General features: G+C 34.6%; 1 protein-coding gene across 3 annotated transcripts in view; it reads right to left on the reverse strand.

The window, feature by feature from the left end:
- Positions 1-20,221, reverse strand: part of stab1 (stabilin 1) — a 67,309-nt gene that overhangs the window by 45,203 nt on the left and 1,885 nt on the right. For all 3 annotated transcript variants that reach the window (XM_047810444.1, XM_047810445.1, XM_047810446.1), the window contains exons 5-31: positions 19,464-19,533; positions 18,920-19,015; positions 17,694-17,804; positions 16,635-16,825; positions 16,366-16,496; positions 15,364-15,491; positions 15,176-15,246; positions 14,035-14,181; positions 13,814-13,948; positions 12,424-12,495; positions 12,173-12,286; positions 12,023-12,076; positions 11,307-11,387; positions 10,073-10,231; positions 9,399-9,461; positions 9,085-9,183; positions 8,452-8,538; positions 7,621-7,732; positions 6,259-6,445; positions 5,666-5,759; positions 5,183-5,341; positions 4,187-4,282; positions 3,640-3,735; positions 2,884-2,931; positions 2,662-2,789; positions 1,826-1,934; positions 1,655-1,732 (exon numbers count right to left, since the gene is read on the reverse strand). In XM_047810444.1, the coding sequence (XP_047666400.1) occupies positions 1,655-1,732; positions 1,826-1,934; positions 2,662-2,789; positions 2,884-2,931; positions 3,640-3,735; positions 4,187-4,282; positions 5,183-5,341; positions 5,666-5,759; positions 6,259-6,445; positions 7,621-7,732; positions 8,452-8,538; positions 9,085-9,183; positions 9,399-9,461; positions 10,073-10,231; positions 11,307-11,387; positions 12,023-12,076; positions 12,173-12,286; positions 12,424-12,495; positions 13,814-13,948; positions 14,035-14,181; positions 15,176-15,246; positions 15,364-15,491; positions 16,366-16,496; positions 16,635-16,825; positions 17,694-17,804; positions 18,920-19,015; positions 19,464-19,533 (2,916 nt within the window). The remainder of the gene's footprint in view (positions 1-1,654; positions 1,733-1,825; positions 1,935-2,661; positions 2,790-2,883; positions 2,932-3,639; positions 3,736-4,186; positions 4,283-5,182; positions 5,342-5,665; positions 5,760-6,258; positions 6,446-7,620; positions 7,733-8,451; positions 8,539-9,084; positions 9,184-9,398; positions 9,462-10,072; positions 10,232-11,306; positions 11,388-12,022; positions 12,077-12,172; positions 12,287-12,423; positions 12,496-13,813; positions 13,949-14,034; positions 14,182-15,175; positions 15,247-15,363; positions 15,492-16,365; positions 16,497-16,634; positions 16,826-17,693; positions 17,805-18,919; positions 19,016-19,463; positions 19,534-20,221) is intronic.

Raw genomic sequence — 20,221 nt, forward strand, 5'->3', positions numbered from 1 at the left:
CACTCTCCCTCTCTCACACTCTCTCACACTCTCTCTCTCTCTCTCTCTCTCACACACACACACACACACACACACACACACACACACACACACACACACGTGCAGTGTGCACCAGTTTCAGTGAAGTATGTGTTCATTTTCCTTGCATCCTGTTGTTTCAATACAAGATCTCAGTGTTGGAAAGTATTCATCAGGAGTTTTCAAAACACTAGGAGACATTGATGGCTTTGAACAAGTTAAGAAAATTGGGCATCACACATGTTAGAACGAGAACGTCACACCAAAATAGTCAAAAGGACAAAAAGAAAGCTGCCGAGAAGTGTACGGCAACATAGGAGCTACAGGAATATCTGTATTGTATCTGTATATGTAAGTACTGGTCACTCCCTACATGTGACAACAATCTCTTGTATTGGTATTGTTTGCATTATGGGCTATGGAGTACCATGAAAAAATGATTTAAGCCCTGCATATTGTATGTATGTTTTGATAAAACACACAATCACTCCAAATCATGTTGCAAAATCTGTTATGGTTTGATGAGGTCAAGATAGAAAATAAATTTATATTTGGTGCAAAAACATGCTACTGTATCTTATCAAACAAAGATCACCATACCAATGGTGAAGCAAGGACTGGAGCTCTAGTCAGAAATGAGGGAACCATGGATAGCTCTAAAGACCAGACCATTTTGCCACAAAACCTGCAGGACTCAAATAGACAACTGTAGATAAAGAAAATGTGTCAGCAAATTTCTGTGCACTGCCAAGTTTACTTCCACATTTTATTGACGTCACTTCTGGTTCGGCAGCCATCTTGGATTTTCACGTCCGGGGCGTCGGCCATTTTATGCAGCCCTGCACTATGTAAACACACTGCTGACACATTGTTCCTCACCAGGTGGTCTCATCAGTCTGCCTTGCCTCATGTTTCTTCTCTCTTGGTTTGACCCTGCCTATTCCTGAATCCTGATTCTGCCTACTCTGCATCACCCTGTCTCATCACCCTTGGATTACTGCCTGCCCTGCATTACCCCATGTGCTAGTGTATCAAATTTATTGACAGTTTTTGACTCTGCTTTCTGTGCCTGCTCTACATTGCCTGTTTATCCTGTTGCTTGGATTATTGATCTGATATGACCCCGTTTTCTACCTGCTCCACATTGCTGTGTTTGCCTGTATTTTTGACTACTGTACTGTTTATGTCTTTGTTAGCTGCTTGCTGTGCATTGCACTGTTTGCCCAGATCTAGGATTATTGGACTGTCTGTTTTATTGAACTGTTCCTCCTGTTTCAAGCCTGCTTACATTAAAGACTTTTAATTTGAAATTGCCTGCCATCCCTGACAACATGCTCGCCTTCCAGCATAACAATATATAAGTATCCAAAGCACAAATCCAAGTCAATAAGGGAATGGCTTCAGAAGAAAAAGATCAATGTCTTCAAACGGCCCAGTCACAGCCCAGATATAAATCCTATCAAAACTCTGATACGTGATATGACATGAAGAGCAGTGTGCACATGAAGATCTAGCAATTTAATAGATCTGGAGCATTTTTGCAAGGATGAGTGGAATAAAAATACCAAATCAAGGTGTGTTAGGTTGGTGTACTCAACCAAAAGGACTGTTACAGGAAATTAAAATGTATAATTACTGTATTGATGATGTGAATGAAGCCATTGGTTGCTTGGAGATCAGGGACAAGAATAGCAGCATTATCAATCATAAGCTCCTGAAGAAGAAAAACACAGTTTCACACATTGCAATGAGAAAAGAAAGTAAATACACAAAAACCTACATATCAGAAGGATGTATCAGTTCTTACCCCATTATTAATTGTGATCTCCCATTTTGTCTTGGTTTTAGTTGGGACTGTTTTATTGACCTGCTTCGTCAAGTCATCATAGGTGTAAATGCCATCCAAGAAGTGGGCTCTGAAAAATACACACACACACACACACACACACACACACACACACATACGCACGCACATACGCACACACACACACACGCACACACACACACGCACACACACTAAAATAAAAAGACTGTTGGAAAAGTGAACAGTGCTTCAGTGTCTAAAGATTACTGAATACTTAATTAAACACCAATTTTTTCAGAGAAAAAAAGGAAATTCAAAGATTTAAGCACAAAATATCTTGCACTTACATCCATTTACATTCATTCATTCTTTTAAGGAATAGGAAATGGATAAAGAATTTTGGGTAATTGAAATTTGTTACTGAGTATTATTTCAGATGATTTGTAATTTTCTGAAAAACAACTAAAACTAGATACTAAATCTATTATAAAACTAATAAATAGAGATATGTTTAACTCCCTGCTTTTTCTTTTTGACCTTTAATGTACTCAAAAATCTCAAACAGCTTGAGTTTTCTTCTCTCTTTTTTTCTTAGATACCAATTCATGCGTCTTTACCTCCCAAAGCTAGCTATATCAATAAGTCAATACGTTTAAGCTATCTAGCTATGAATTCATAGCCTCTAATATATCTTACCATTCATTCCAAAAGAATCATTTAACACATTACCAACCCTTAACCAAGCAGCAATAATTCTAACTGTGGGAAATGTGTTTGTAGTTGAATAGGTACAGAAACAATCACTTCAGCATGGACGTATAAGAAAAATCATAGCATACTGCAGGAGGTAAGGAAGGCGGTACATATCGGTCCAAAACAGCTCTTCTGCAACAGTCAGATTATTAAATGCATCCCTGGATGGAACTAAAGCAGTCACATTGCTCTCAGCACTGATCACTGGGTGTCTCTAAAGGTTGAAGGACAAAACACACATATTACTTGCTTTGCAAAACAGTAGATATTTTGTAACTGGTTTATACACATAATAAAACTTTACAAACTTGTAGATAGCGGTTGAAAGTGTAGAAATCCGAGTTTCCATCTAGTTCCTGGAAAGAGTGGGAAAATAGTATGGTGAAATAAACATTAATTAATCAGATGTTTATTAATTAGCTAAAATATATATATTTTTAATGCACTACATTTAAATGTAGATTAGTTTCTGATTTTTATTTCATTAGTCAATTATTAAATCATCAATGATTTAACTAATGATGGATGTGGACTTATTTTTAGTCATGAAATAAACAAGAATTAGCAATATTATTTAATTACATTTTTAACATGTGTTAGAATAGGTTGCTTGAGGTTAATGACAATTTGCAGAATTAATTAATAAATTATGTGTATTATTTAATGGGTTAAGGAAGAGCATGAATTCAGTTACATAGGCTTTTAACTGAATTCATTGTAAATATATAGATAGATAGATAGATAGATAGATAGATAGATAGATAGATAGATAGATAGATAGATAGATAGATAGATAGATAGATAGATAGATAGATAGATAAAAATATATTTATTAGGACTTTTATTATTTAGTACACATTAATTATCTTATAATTATTGAACAATTATTTAGTTTGTAGAAAAGTTTTTAAAAAATATGATAATAGTTTAAACTGCTGACTGCACATTTATATCTTATAACTTTTTAGATTAAAAGAACCTTCTTAAATCTTATCAGAAGTCTAGAACAAAGTCAGGGATTTAACTTTTATTAAATAATACATTATTCTGAGAAAGTTGCTTACCATCAGTATGTTCCCATAGCATGTTAAGCCATCTCCTAAGTGATCTTCTGGACAAACACACTTGTGTATGCCGCTGTTATTAAACAAACATTTTGCCTGTTGGGGGGAAAAAAGTATATTTTTTGTATATAAATGTATTTTATTGAGGATAGTAATGTGAGTCAGATATTCAGATATTGTTAAAGATAAATGATTTAGTAAAGCTCATTAATCAGCTATATCGGTTCAAAAGAATACAAAATACCCATGATACCATGAATACTTAACCAGCAAGCTAGTTACGAATTCTTTTCAGTTACTATTTTGAATTCATTCCATAAAAGCTATTAACTAAGCAGTACGTTTTAGTTTATCTGTATTAGTAGAATATTTTCTCTACATCAAATTACACACTAGCCTGCTAACCATTCATGCAGTCTCAGATAAATACAAAATACCCATGATATACCTATTTTGTAGAGATTAGAGATTAGAGTGGTGTTTCTGACATAGATACACACATCGTATCTGTCTCAGTGGGGAAATGTGTGTATTACTGAATACAAACCATGGCATCGCAGCCTCCATTTTCTTTCAGACAGGGATTAACGATCTGACACATGATGCCATTTCCCATGAATCCTTTCTTACAGGCACATTCACTCTGAAGAAATAACAAGCAAACTACGCTAATTAAGTGCATATACAAATAGTCTATAAAGGATATTTGAAGGATAGACAAAAGGCCATAAAAATAATAATAAGGAAAAACATACAAAAAAAATTACATACAAAGAATATTTTGCATACAAATAATATGAATGATTATTTAAGTTTAGACTGTTAATATTATAAAAGTATGAGGTATTAAATATGCTATATATATTTAAAGAAATAATGTTTTAAAGAGATACTAAAAACATTCAATATGAATCTAATATTTTTTGTAGAATGACTATTCAAATTAATTAAGCATTTCATGCAGACTTTTAAAAAAGTTAATAAGATTATAATGTTAAAAAATATATATAATCTTTTAATATAATATAGGAGACGGTAGTGAGAGCAGCTGTGCTGTATGTCTTAGAGACTGTAGCAGTGAGGAAAAGACATGAGACAGAGATGGAGGTAGCAGAGATGTTGAGGTTCTCTTTAGGAGTGACGAGGATGGACAGGATTAGGAACGAGCACATCAGAGGGACAGCTCAGGGTGGCTGTTTTGGGGACAAGGTCAGAGAGGATAGATTGAGATGGTTTGGACATGTACAGAGGACAGAGATGGTTATATTCGTAGAAGGATGTTGGAGAGGAAGGCCAAAGAAGAGATATATAGATGTGTAAAATGAGGACATGAAGATAATTGATGGATAGAGTTAGGTGGAAAGATGATTCACTGTGGAGACCCGTAACGGGAAAAGCCGAAAGCAGAAGAAAAGGAAGAAGAAAGGATAATACTGTTTATAAGCCATTCTGATATGATTTAATACAATGTAAGTATGTTTATATTTATTCAATTAGTGTAATATATATATAGGTTTATATATGTATAAGTTTTATAAGTTACCTGGCCAGGTCCGGTGTGGGTGCATTCAGCCTGTTCATGACACCCTCCACGATTCTCCGTTAAACAGTTGTTGATCTCCACACACACAACACCATCACCCCTCCATCCCTCATTACACACGCATGACACATTTCCAGGGCCTGCATATACACACTGTGCCTATAAACACATAAAATATATTTCTGCTGAGCTGCCCAGAAATGTCATGTGTTTGTCTTAAAGTCTCCAATGGATGTCAGTAATCTACAGTGATAATCAAGTTTACATTATAGGCCTTCATGTTGGGCTTGTTCACATTTAGTTAAAGGACATTCGTAAGCTTTAATGCATATCTCTTACAATAGTTTAAATATGTTATGCTTTCTACAAATGAGTTCTAACAACTCATTCACATGGTTATGTACTTCAGACGCTCATATTTCTATTACAGCTTCAGAAACTATTCAAAAGAGTAGAAAAATTAAAGATAGTGCTGTGACTCACATTTATGTGGCATCCTCCTCTGTCGGTTTTCAGGCACAGGTTGTCTTCAGTGCAGGAGTATCCATCGCCATCATATCCCGGCTTACATACACACCTAGAACAGGGCATCAACAATGAACTACGAACTACAAACTAAAGGTCACTTCTACTGCGTTAATTATAAGAAGTACTCAAAGAGAAGACACAATGATGGCACATTCAGGAACCATTTCTTTTGCTAGCAGTTTCATAGCATGCATAAGCAGTGAATAAGTACTGAATAAATATATGTGTAAAAAAATTAGATATGTGGATATACATATATATTTATTTGTGGATATAAAAAGTCTACACACCTACTTTATAAATGTAGATCTTTGTGAGGTAAAAACAAAACCAATGATCGATCATGTCATGGTGATCTATAATGATGCATCTTTTTTTAATAGAAACCTCTCATTTTAAAACGAATTTGTGAACTTTATGTCTTTTGTATTTCAGTATTTGCAAAATTATTTGAGATGCTTTAAAAAATACATGGACCATATTACTTCAGAAGTTTGAATTAAAAGTAAGAAACAAGTTTAAAGTGTAAATACAGCAGTGTAACTGACGTGTTTATGGCATCAATGCGTGTACAGTAAGCATGGATATGGCAGTGTTCAGAGGCACCGTCTGAATCACAGGGCGTGGCCGTAAGATCACAAAGCTCTCCAGTGTATCCAGACTGACAGGAGTTCCTACGACACACACCCTGACTGCCAGGCCTGTTATCACACACGCCATGAACACAACGGCAATCTGTGAAAACACACACAGAGAAATGCAATAAAATCACGCAGACAATCACGTAGTAATACTAATTCTTTATTATTATTGATTTGTGTAGAATTATCTGTTCAAAAGATTTTAAGCATTTAATTACTGATTATTATTTTAGCCATTGTTGCAGCCCTTATTATACACTACAATAGAGGAACGCTATACTAATGGTATGTAGGGTGTCCCTTCTCTCAAAACAGAATCAATTCTTCATGGCATGGATTCCAATTACAAGAGGTTGGAAACGTTCTACAACATTTCATAGGTGACTGGGAAGATTACTGAACAACACTGAACTCATTGTTCTGTTCAAGCAACCAATCTGAGGTGACTTTTGCTTTGTGAAATGATGCATTTCTTTGTTGAAAGTAGCCAGTAGATGATAAATTGTGTGCATGAAGGCATGTACATGCTCAGCATCAATACTCAAATAGGCTGTGGCATTTACGCTGTGATGGATTGGTATTAACAGCCCAAAGTGTGCCAGGAAAACGTATTCCCCACACTGTTACCACCTCCACCACCCTAGACTGTTAGTGCAAGACAGTTTCAGTTCATGGATTCATGTTGGTGACACCAAATTCTGACCAAAAGAAATCAAGATTCAAAAGAAATCAAGATTCATTACACAAGACTGTTTTTCTATGATTACATCTTCAACTGCTTAGTTACTGTGAGCGTGTCGCCACTACAGCCTCAGATTTCTGTTCTTGGCTGACAAAAGTGTAACTCGTGTCAAGATTGGATGTGTAAATGCTGAGATACTTTTCTGCTCAGCACAATTACATATTACAGAATGGGAGTCAATCTGTTGACCTAACTCTTAAACAACGCAATTAAATCCAAAGAAATGCAGCTCACTGGATATATATCCTTTTCAGATATCTGCAGTTATAGAAATACTCAAACCAGCCCATCTAGCACTAACATTCATGACACAGACAAACTAGTGTTTACATTCTGATGTGAACATAACCTGAAGCTGCTGCCTGGATCTATATGATCTTATACACTGCACTGCTACTACATGGCATATGAGGCAGATTGAGCAGATGAGGTAATTGCATCTGCTCAATGCAATTCAAATAAATATTTTAGCCATTATGTTGCAGTCAAAGTTATAAGGACACAGATTAAGAATCAGTTGTTATTACCTTCATCACAGCTTTCTCCGTGTTTCTTTGGGTTAGAGCAGATGTGGCACCCGATGCCCATAAAGCCTGGCCTACATTTACATGAGCCATCTCCATAAATGCCATCAGAGCACTGTTAATAATAATAATAATAATAATAATAATAATAATAATAATAATAATAATAATAATAATAATAATAATGAGACAGTTTTGTTTTTGAAAGTACCTTTATCCACTGAGTAAGCAAATCATTAATGATTTAAATATTTAACCGAATAAAAAAGTAAAATAAAAACATTCAAGGAGCAAGAAATTTGAAGTGAATGTGAGAATCAAAGGAGTAAGTGGGCTCCAGAATCAGAGATCATCAACAGAGGCACTGGGAGAAATAGCTGCTTTATCAGTGTAAAGGATATGTTTTGTTGAGATTGGTTCTTTGGCTAATTAGATAAGCTTGAGGAAACTGTTTATCATCTCCATCAATAATTTGCAGTTAACTGGCAACGATGTGGGGGAAGGTTGTGGGTGGAATTTGTGTTACTATAAATCATGTTTGTGTTTGCAGAGCAATGGCAAATGATTGAAACCGTGTAAAGCATGAAAGTATATAAAATATTAAACCAGAAATTCATTTAGAAACCCAATAAATATTCTGGATGTGCAGTCAGAGACAGCAAGTAGAAGCAGAAGAAGAAGAAGAAGAAGAAGAAGAAGAAGAAGAAGAAGAAGAAGAAGAAGAAGAAGAAGAAGAAGAAGAAGAAGTTTATACAGCATGTTAAGTTGAAGCTCATTGATGAGTTGTGGGACAACAACACAGATTTGTAAAAGAAAAACAGGCATTGTACTTACAGTGCCTTTGTTATAACATGGGTTTTGGAATCCTCCAATACAGGGTTTACAGTCAGGTCCAAAAAAGCCTTTGCAGCATTCAGCCCTCTAAAACACACAATGTTTTTATATATATATATATATATATATATATATATATATATATATATATATATATATATATATATATATATATATATATTAGTAAATATATATAATATATCTTGCTAAATACAATGCAAGTAGCAATTAACATTTCTATTAAAAAATTTAACAACAATAATACATGCCACAACCTGATGAGATATTTTGCTCATTATTGAACTGGTAATTGCTTAAAAATATTTTAGCAGTTGTTTTCTTGATTCATTTTAATTTTAACTATATTTCTCTCTACAGTGTACAGACTTTTGTGACAAGGTTACTGTTCAGCTTTTCTTTTTCTTTTTCTAAACCTTTTCTTTTTGTTTTCTTTTATTTGAATTTCGTTTGTTTGCTAATGCTAACATTTTTTATGATATATATTTCATCTACCAGAATTTTTTTAAAGAAATCATTGTTCTCATGTGTTATTCCCAAATCTTTATTTACTCTAAGCAATGAGACAATTGAGATAAAAATCTATCATTTATGCAACACTTTTTGCTCTCGTACCGTTCGTTTTGCTTTGCAGTATTTCGCACAGCCTCGTACGCTGGTAAATTCACTCCATCGTGGATCAGGAAGAGGATCACAATTATAAAAATGGGCAGTCTAATAGAACAGAAAAGTGCAAGTCAGCATGTATGGACCATATGCCAGCAGTTTAATTAATCAATAATGAATTCTATTCCCAACCACAATGATACAATTGAATAAGTGGTATAAGACTTTCAGTGAGATATTAAAAAGCTTCTGTTGTACCACTATGTAATACAGTAGATTCATTACAGAGGCATTATATCTCTTCTATAGCATGTAAAATATACCTGTTCTTCACTTCCGGGTGGACAATGTGACTCAGCAACGAATTTGCACATTACACATGGACTCTGCAAATAAGGTAAACAGGTTTAAAAGCAACATATGAACATTTTTTTAATATCAGCTCTAATAATAAAGGTGGAAAAATACCAATAAAATCAATACCAATGCCATTGATTTTAATACATCACAGTTTTAATACTTCAAGAAAACAATATTAATCATTACGATCCTGAAGAGGTTTAGAATTATCGCCTCACAGCCTAACTTCAGGAGTACCTCAGGGCTCAATACCTGGTCCAAAGTATTTCAGCTTATATACAGTAATAAATATCTGGGTTCAGTGATTAGTCCATATGGTTTCTCTTATCATTGCTTTACTGATGTTTTTATTCAATACAATCTCAGAAATAAAGTTACCAAAATTTATTTTTCCTTGCAGCTCAGGTAGTACTATTAAAAATAGTCTATTTTTGTACCTTTTTTATACATCTTGCTCTTGAAAAATGAATATACACACCTTTAAAATGGTATTTGAAAAAGGTATATTTTTATTTAGATGAGTGTATAATATAGTATATAATATATATTATTATAACAAGTGATAACAACTACAACAAGAGAATAAAGGTTTTATCAGTGTATATCACTTTATCCCAAATTCACCTACAGTACATACCGTAATGATGGTGGTCTCATTAACATCACACCGATGAGGCATGATCGGAACGATGGACGGCGGCACAAGAAGTCCATCAATCATGTGAATAATTCCGTTGGATGCAACAATATCTTTCACATTAAGGTGAATTCCTTTTTCAGTGAGCAAAACTCTTCCCTGAGGTGAAAAGGAAGACAAAACTTGATGCTGGAATACATCCACTTTCCGTACTGCTACACATGGAACAATAATCACCCACACACTCAAACACCCATTCACACACTACAGACAATTTAGAGTTGCCGATCTCTACAGCACATGTCTTTGGACTATGGAGGAGGCTGGAGTATCAGGAGGAAAACCCAGAGGCATGTGGAGAACATACTGTAAAAACACCGAGCGGAGGTGAGAATTGAACCTCCAACCCTAGAGGTGTGAGAATGCCTCACATTTCTTAGGTTCATTACATTCAATAATGCAGCAAGGCATTTTTATATTACATACTGTAAGTCATGTTAAGTCATGATGCTATTGGAAGTGAACATATGTTTAAACCCTCTTACTAATCTCTATTTGCGCACTGCCAATATTGTACTCCGGTCAGCGCTATATTATATGTATCTGTCCTGTCTGTCTGTCTTGCACTGTTTGCACTAGGTTGCATAATATGTACTTTACTTTTTAGTCCTTAGATGTGTTGTGATTTGTTTTATGGAGCTCTGTGTTGTCTTATGTAGCCCTCTATGGTTTTATGTAGCACCTTGGTCCTTGAGAATTGTTCTTTCATTTCGTTATGTACTGCATCAGCTACACATGGTTGAAATAAAAATAAAAGCTTCTTGACTATATTATAGATATATAAAAAATGTAACTACCCCATTTACAGGACTCAGCATTTTATTTTGGGCAGCATTCTTAAGATAATGTCTGTAGTATCTGGAAGGTTTTATTTGCTTTTTAATGTGCTACTATAGTATTGTTGTGAAGTGTTACAGATTTTTATTTAATTTGACAGTCTAATGAAAATCTTTCCAAATGATTGACTTGACTTGCGTTGTGTGAGCAGTTTTTAACTTGTAGGGCATGCGCTTTTATTATTTGTTTTTTATGTGATTACAATTACTAGCATTAACTGTAACATATATGTTCTTTTTTTTATATAGTGCTAAGATGTTTAGCAGTTATCATGATTTCATAATGAAACAGCACACGTGTAGTTCCAGAAAAACCTTAAACAAATGCAGTGACTTACATCACCAGTGACGTTGATTAGTATGACTTGATTAGCCATGGTTTGGATCTCTGTCATGCTTGCCAGCTGGTCCACAGTTACCTACAAAAATGTACATGTGCAGCATATGTACATAAGACGCTAACCCTACAACATTTTTTCATGCAAATAAAACAAATTTAACACAAATCTCCCTTTACTTTGGTGTCTTACATTTGTTAGTTTTGCATTGTAGATTTGAAGCTAAAGTGACTAACAAGTAATAGAGGTCTATTTCAACTAAAGTTGCTTACATTCGTATACATTTAGTATATCTCTTCAAGTTCTTCAAAAATGTCACACAACATAAATCAAATTTCACTGTGTAGCTGAACACTGTAAATTCATGGACAACCACAGGTTACTTCAATTCATTATTATTCCACTCACTAGATCTGATAATTAATGGGAGAATTCTGTCAGAAAGGCTGAAGTTATGTTGATTATAATAATTTTTTACAGACTACACACTGGTCATGTGTGGGGTTTTACAAAGGAGTCATTTGAAACATGAATATTAACATTTGGGAATTCAAATCTATTAAGCTGTTAATCTGTCCAAATGGCTTGTTTACTACATTCAATTCAAAGCTTTAGGGCAGAACTAAACTAGACTAATTTCATATAGAATACATTTAGGGTCAATTAAAAAAAATTAACCTACAATATCAATAGCTAAAATGCAAACAGAGCCTTACTGCTGCCTGAGAGAACATATGGTGCCTCAGAAGCTCCTGAAGTTTGTGCTTGGCCTTTGGAAGAAATGCATATATGTGGAACAATAAAATTATTTGAATACTGACTTGAACTAAAACAAAAATGATTAGATATTCACATCCAATACTTACATCCTTTAGCATGTATATTATACTACCATCCCTAGATCTGTCCACAGCTTTATTGGTTGGGACAAACAGAGTGAGTGGCCCTGGACCTTGGAGTGGCATTTGAGCTCCACAGTTCTATAACACAAAATCAAATCAGTTGGAAGCTTCAAATGACTTAGGAAAAGCCTGAAGAGCACGCATCTTATTGTATATGAAGACGATAAATATCCTGATCATTCAAAGGTTCCGAAAAAAATGAAGAGAACACTCACATCTATCAGAGATACAAATCTATTGAATCTGGCATCTTCTGCAAGAATGTCGCCGATGGTTTTTGAAGAAAACTGTAGTTGCATAACAGTACGAGTTAGAAAACAATATAAGCCACTTAATGATTAATGAAAGGAATGATACAATGCACATTGTAACGCAAATATAGTTGGTCAGCCAAGATAAAGTTTTCATCTATTATTTTGGGTTGAACTTTCTATTTGAGCCTGACTCAGATTTTTTCTGTGACTTTTTGTCCATTTATTAGATTCCCTGAAAACAGATTTTTGCTATAACAGCTTGGCTGACACAAGGCAAAGCACAATATTATATTAATGCAATTGTTCAAATGCGTTATCGTTTCTATAGTAGCACCTTTACAGAAACTTCTATGGTAGGCACTTCAGATAAAACAGATTTTAAAAATACTCCATGGCATCTTTTTATGTGAAAACAGCACTTTTTTCTCCAGTGTCAGCAATAGCAGCACTCAGAGGGACAGCTGTAATTATTGTAGCTGTCAGTTTTCTGACATTTTTTTGGTAACATGACAAGCTTCAATTTTTGTCTGATTATCTAGAACATTTGATGGTTTCAGCAGGAAGGAATTAGTATTAAATTAGTATTAAATTCATAAAGAACTCAGAAATGACACTGATTTGTATGTTGCTCCAAAGCTCCAGGTTACACAACTCCACTTGGCTGATTTATAATCACACTATCTGGTGTCACCCAGATGATGATGGGTTCCCTTTTGAGTCTGGTACCTCTCAGAATTTTGTCTACATATCATCTCAGGGAGGATTTTTCTTGCCACAAGCTTGTTTATTATGAATAGATATGAATTTAATTTTTAACTTTGTCATTTTCAAGTAATTCAAGACAATGTCCTTTGTTTAACATGCTATCCAAATAAAATAAAATCGAAATGAATCCTCAAGATAGACATAATACAGAAGCTGTTGAGAGTACAACTGTTTATAAAACACTTTTTGTACATTATGCATAACTTTAAAAGCATAAAAACATTATGTCGTTCTTTAATAAATAATCGTTGTTAACTTTTCAATTCTAGTGGTGTAAGAGACATAAATATCATGGTGATCATATCACACGGTTGATGACAGTTTTCCTTTATCACTGCACCCTATCGTCCTTTATTATTTCGTTTTTCAAGAATCCAGCACAGATTACAAGTGCATGATGGTTTACTTTGCACAATGCTAACTGCTAGCTCTTATTTGTTAGCTTGCTTGTTAGCCTACTATTTGCAAACTGACTAAAAATGCTAATGTCAGGAACCAAAAAATTCCCGGCTGATCAAATACATTTGGAGTAAAAGGAGCCATGTGTGTTCTTTAAAAACATAATATTTGAAACTCATTGTTTTACCTCAACGCTGTCTGAGGTGTCAACAGTAGCAAAAGTAAACACTTTGTCCACTATATGGATAATTCCATTGGATGCAGGTATGTCACTTTTGATTATGGTGAACAGTGTATCTGGATCATTTTTGGAAATAAACTTCTGCAAAGAACAAATAAAAATGCTGTGAATAGACACAGACAATTATATGTAGAAGAAAAAAAAATAATTTTATAATGGTAATTCACCTTGTTTGGTTTAAATCTCATAAGTTCCCCTCCATATGTCCATAAATCTTGACCTTCCAAATCTTTGTAAAGACGTTGGCCAAGAATGAGGTGGTGTTTGCAGATGGCTTCTGCTTTTCTTGGCTGATTAAGTTTGCCAATAGATATCTATAAACAACCAAAACACACACAAACACAGTCAATTAAAAAATGGAAAGTAAATAAACAGAAAAGATATCCAATTCAAATCAATTTAGTGTGACCGCCCTTTGCTAGCAAAACAATTCAAATAAATTCTTCAGTCCACTTGCACACAGTTTTTAAAGGAGCTCGGCATGTGTTCCAAACATTTGGAGAACTAACCAAGAGCTTCTGTGCATGTAGGCTGCCTATAATCCTTCTGTCATTTCATGTAATCCTAGACAGACTAGATGATGCTTAAATCAGGACTCTATGGACCAAACTATCACTTCCAGTACTAAATGTTCTTCTTTATACTGAAGGTAGTTCTTAATGACATTGGGTGTATGTTTAGAGTTGTTGTCCTTCTGCTGAATAATTTTGGTGCTGATCAGATGTTGCCTGAAGAAACTCATCATTGTACCTCAAAAACTGCCTCCTGCTACAGCCAAATATGTCTTGACTCATCAGACTCATTGAGTCACTTAACCCTGTTTCCATGTCAGAGTTGTGCAAGTGTAAGAACTGATGCTGGGTTGAAGCCATAGTGTGGTCACGGCAAATATTGGTTTAGATTTTTGTTCTGTTCGCTCATATTGCATTTTGTAAATTGTTAAAATAAACAATTAAAATATATATTTTTGAAAGCATACTTAATTTACACTATTTCATAAAACCTGCCTTAAACTAAATACTGTGACCATGAAATATGTATATACAGTTTTTTCTTTTGCACGTTTTTCACACTTTAATGTTTTGGATCATCAAACAAATTTAAATATTAATCAAATTTAACAAACGTAAACACAACATGCAATTTTTAAATGAAGGTATTTATTATTAAGGGAAAATAAAATCCAAACCTACATGGCCCTTTATATATAAATGACTATTAGGCCCTTTATATATAAATGACTATTAGCTTTTAATTTAATTAATAATTAAATTAAAAGCAACTAAATTTACTACTAATGTTACTCACTTGTGATGTGTCCACTGGGATAAAAGCTGTAAATGGCCCATGTTTGCTCAGAATGAGATTACATCCTCTCTCTATAAAAACAAAACATTTGTGATAATTACAGTACATTATCTATTATTAAAAATATCTGCAGTGTGAATAAGTTCTATAGAGAAAAGACAATCTGTGCATAACGTCAGCAGAAATACCAAACAATGCAATGCTTCCGGTGAGGTTTCCTGCCTGGCTGCCTTCCCGATCCAGTTCCAAAACACGCTCCATGATATCTCCATAACAGCGCCACCCATCACCGATCTGTCCAGGATTGCAAATACATCTAAAAACACAACAATGGTTTAAAATTTTACAACTACATAGGAACTTGTCTCTGAATCATTGAGGATTTTCAATGTTAATCCAGTTTCTTCAATGATAAGGACATAAATAAGTAACAGCGCCAGTATATATGAACCATTTCTGACTTCCTATGTGTGTCTCATGCACTTCTACCCTGTCCATCGATGGAGAAATCTTAACCAAGCATTTTGCAACACAGGGCATTTTTCACTATCCATTCTGAATATACTATTTGGGTCCAATAGTGCAAATTACAGAATGGTGTCAATGCAAATCAATTTATTTTACACCCACAATTATTTTTTTAAGCCTAAAAGTCACTTTAGAATGCAAATTCTCATTCTAAGCAAGCATTTACAGCCGCATACATCATAAGTGAGTAAAAGTAGAGGTAACTTAAGTCATTTTTTTTATTTGAACCTTTTTGTCATTCTTCTATGAGTTTTTTTGGCTGTTAATGTATTAGTTTTTGGGTCATTTTGCATTCCTAAAGCCACAAAATATGGAATGATGTAAAGGAAAATCAATATTTTTTTCCTACAACACACAAATTATACCTTGTTATTTGGAATCTTAGTAAATTTGGGCCATAGCTTATTATCAAACCCAAGATGATGTAGTAAAATCATTTTGAAAAAAAAAGTGGTGACACAAAAAACTACTAGATACTAGATCTGTTTATCTGTTTTCTTACTGATTTGTGAAAAATATTGAATTTGCAGTTACCCTACAAAAGTCTAATTACTTTTGTAGCAATAAATTGCCTTGTACTAATCTCAAGTTTCGTCAATATTAGGGATTTGCAGAAATTGGAAATGCCACTAAATTGGAGAGAGTAAAGAACTACAGCTGACCTGACTGTTCCATCCTGGCCAGTTTCACTTTGTGCAGTCCTGTGGCATGTGTTCTCCTTATAGCCAGATTTCGGCTTACAGCCAGAACGAGGGTCTTTTCCTTCCATCCCGCTCTTACATACACATATTGACTGACAAGCCAGACATACACATATTTATCAGAAAACTAACAGGCCATGACCAAAGGTCTAAATAATATCATAAATTGTGTATAAAGGAATCAGGAATAAGAATATTTATGTAAATATGAATATAAAGCCACTGCTCACTTGGCCTGGTCCTGTGTTTTCACAAATAGTAGAGTCTATCGGACAGCCTCCATTATTCACAGAACAAGAGTTGTTCGGGGTGCAGAATTTGCCATCTCCCTCGAAGCCAGCTTTGCATGTGCACTGAAATTGCCCTGCACCCTTATACGAACAATCTGCATTCATGTCGCAAACATCCTTTGTGCAAACACCTGAAATTGGATGTAAGAGGTTCAATATCAACAGTATTCTATAACCAGGGTTGGCTAATCTGTACACTAGGAAGCAAGATCGGCTGAATGTAACAAATTAAAAATATATTTTTAGGGTTTTTCTATGTATGTAGATCAAATAAGCTACAGAGATATGTTTTCATAAGCTTGATTCTGCTAGTAGTTGGTGACCCCCTTCCATTGCCTTTAATACCACCAGAAAGAAGTCCACTGACTGGGAGTGCAGTTCAGGTAGACATATAATGGATATTGTTGGCTTTCACCTGCTGTTCCCAAATATCTAAATCTAGATAGAATTCATTAATCGCTGAAATTTTCTATGGGATTGGGGTCTTGTAAATATCAAAATGTCCCAGTGTGACTATTGTCCTACTGCTTCACTCAAACACCAGGTTTATCCAGTTTTAGGCTAAGATATATCATCCAAGTGTCAAGCCTGTTGGCATTGTCTATAGATGGCTGGATCTAGTAAGCATAGATTTAGACAATAACACATCAGCAATCTAAATGATCACAATATCATAAAGCTTGGGAAAAAAATGTCTATGGTGGGATTAGTTACCGACTTATGTTTATTGTTTACTATTAAAATATCTGTAATCTTAATACGGAAGAATTGGATCACATTAGTCATCACTATATTTTGTCAACCATATAATCCATTAAATAAAATATGTATCAGCTTTTTCAGACAGCACCAGTCAAGATTTACAACAAGTGGGAACATTTTCACAAATGCCAAAAATCATCTATATAATAGAACTATATAATGAAATTCTATGACATATGATATGCATATGACATGCAATGCGTAATTTAAAATGTCTATCGTGTAAAAGAGACCCACCTACACAGATGTGCCCAACTTTTGAAAACGATGGAAGACATTCGCACCGAGCACTCGAACCCTCTCCTTTACAATATGAGTAGAGACTGCAATCTGAACAGGAGGACGTAACTGCATAATGAAAGACACAACAGAAACTATCCATGTCAAGATCTAAAAATATGATGATAATCATATTCAGGTAATTTGTTAACAGACCCATATTCTCATAACAGATGCTGTGATTTACATCACTAATTGACAAATGCAGTAAGATCTTTGCATATGCTATACGCTGAACAATGATCACAGATTTTCTGTGTACATTCTGCTTTATTCGTTTGCCTTCCTTTTTTCTTTGTTTTGCTTTCTGTTCCAGCTCGGTCCTAAACATACCTCTGATCATTGTCAGTTAACTGCATAATAGTATAAGCATGTCATGTTACAAAAAATTATCGTGCTTTGAATAAATCCTCTCTTGAAATTTTGCAAGAGGAAACCAGAATTAATATTGCTTAATTTTTTTGTACTGCACTATTGCTCTTTTACTCCAATTATCATGAAAAGCTTTGGATTATGAACTCAAGTTTATAAGTTTTAATATAGGAAACTTTTAAAGTAACTTTGAGTACCTGTGAATTGAAACAAAGCTCATCTTGAAGTCAACAGGTGTACTTTTGTTTCTAAGGTTTAATCATCAATGTTTTACAGTGCTTTGAGCTTAAACTGGTTGAATAGAATATGTTACATTAACGATGGGCTCTATTCAGGACTTAAGGCAGTGATTTCATTAGCTGGGTTCATCATTAACGTTCTGATTATGATGATATAGGAAAGTTAGCTGTATGTTGTTGTAAAAGGCACTTTCACAAGAAACTAATAGTTTGTCATTTTATTTACCCTTGTTATTGATGTACATCCTGTTGTATAAATCATGAAGCTAATAATGCGCATATGCTGACCTCGGCAGAGTGAAGCACAAGCAGGAGATCTCATGAGTTACTAAGTAGAGTTATTAGAAGTGATTTTCAGTTTAATTTGAATAATTCATTGTTAACATTATAAAAACTGAAAGATGTGAGATTTCCTTTTTGGGCTAGTTTTTGCTTCCAAAATTATACTTTTATAGCTCTAGTGCAAAACTACAGAAACTAAAGAATTGTTTTGATTGATTAACTACATTCAGTACGCACATGGGTTTTATTTACTTATTTATTTTTCTATAATTGAGCTATAACCAACCTTACCTTGGTCACACTTTGGTCCTGAATATGGTGGTTGACAGAAACACTGTCCATCTCCATTTGGTCCAGAATTACATTCTCCGTGCACACAATCGCACACTAAAGCAAAAATAATGTACTTCTCATAAAGATACAAAAAAAAAAAAACAACAACAAGTATAGCAGAACCTGTTAATAATATATCCATACTGTTGAGTAATTGTTTGTGTGAGAATGATTTAATTAATTTCACATACAGTTACAAAGCAACCGGATCACAGAACGTGTATATATTTAAGGTAGCATAATAAAAAGCACAACAGACATAACAAGGTAGCATAATCTTGGCACAACAGACATAACAACACTAACAACATATACATATAGCTAGGACAAGAGGTGCATTTTATTAAAATACTACTGTATGTGACTATGCTTATATTGTAAAGGGACACTTAGTAGTATGACATAATAATGAACTCTAAAGTGCAATGGCAAGATTGGAGGATACCATAAATGCATATTGAGGAACACAGAACAGTAAGTTAGCATTAAAAGTGTCACATACCTGAGTTGCAGCGCTCACCATAGTTCTTCTCATTAGAACATTTTTGACACGCAAACCCAGTGTAGCCCTCCTGCAAATACACACAGTCACACACATGGTCTGTACTGTACAACACACAGCACAAGGGAACCTGGAAAACTGTTTACTGTACTTGACAAGAAAGAAAGATACAAGGGGCTGTGGTGTAAAAGCGCTGCCGATGACATTCGTCAAGCAAAATTCTACACAGCAAATTCACCCTACTGTATATTAGTTATTCAACACTACACTCTTTAAAAAAAAACATCTATCCAATTTCCCTGTTCATAAAGATTTCACTTCAGTAACACATTTAACCTCCTAACATTTTGTATGTAGGGCAGATAAACTGACAACAGGAAAAACACCTGGATACGGAAAGGCTGACAAAATGGCAAAAAAAAAACCCACAAAAAACAGTGCAGCAGTAATTTTTAGTTATGCAATCTATTACTACAAATAATAATCATCATCATCATAATGATTATTTTGATTATTACTATCAAAGTTGGGGGGCACGGTGGCTTAGTGGTTAGCACGTTCGCCTCACACCTCCAGTGTTGGGGGTTCGATTCCCGCCTCCGCCTTGTGTGTGTGGAGTTTGCATGTTCTCCCCGTGCCTTGGGGGTTTCCTCCGGGTACTCTGGTTTCCTCCCCCGGTCCAAAGACATGCATGCAAGTTGATTGGCATCTCTGGAAAATTGCCCGTAGCGTGTGATTGCGTGAGTGAATGAGAGTGT

The sequence above is a fragment of the Tachysurus fulvidraco genome, chromosome 2 (genome assembly GCF_022655615.1).
Source record: "Tachysurus fulvidraco isolate hzauxx_2018 chromosome 2, HZAU_PFXX_2.0, whole genome shotgun sequence".
Classification (NCBI taxonomy): domain Eukaryota; kingdom Metazoa; phylum Chordata; class Actinopteri; order Siluriformes; family Bagridae; genus Tachysurus; species Tachysurus fulvidraco.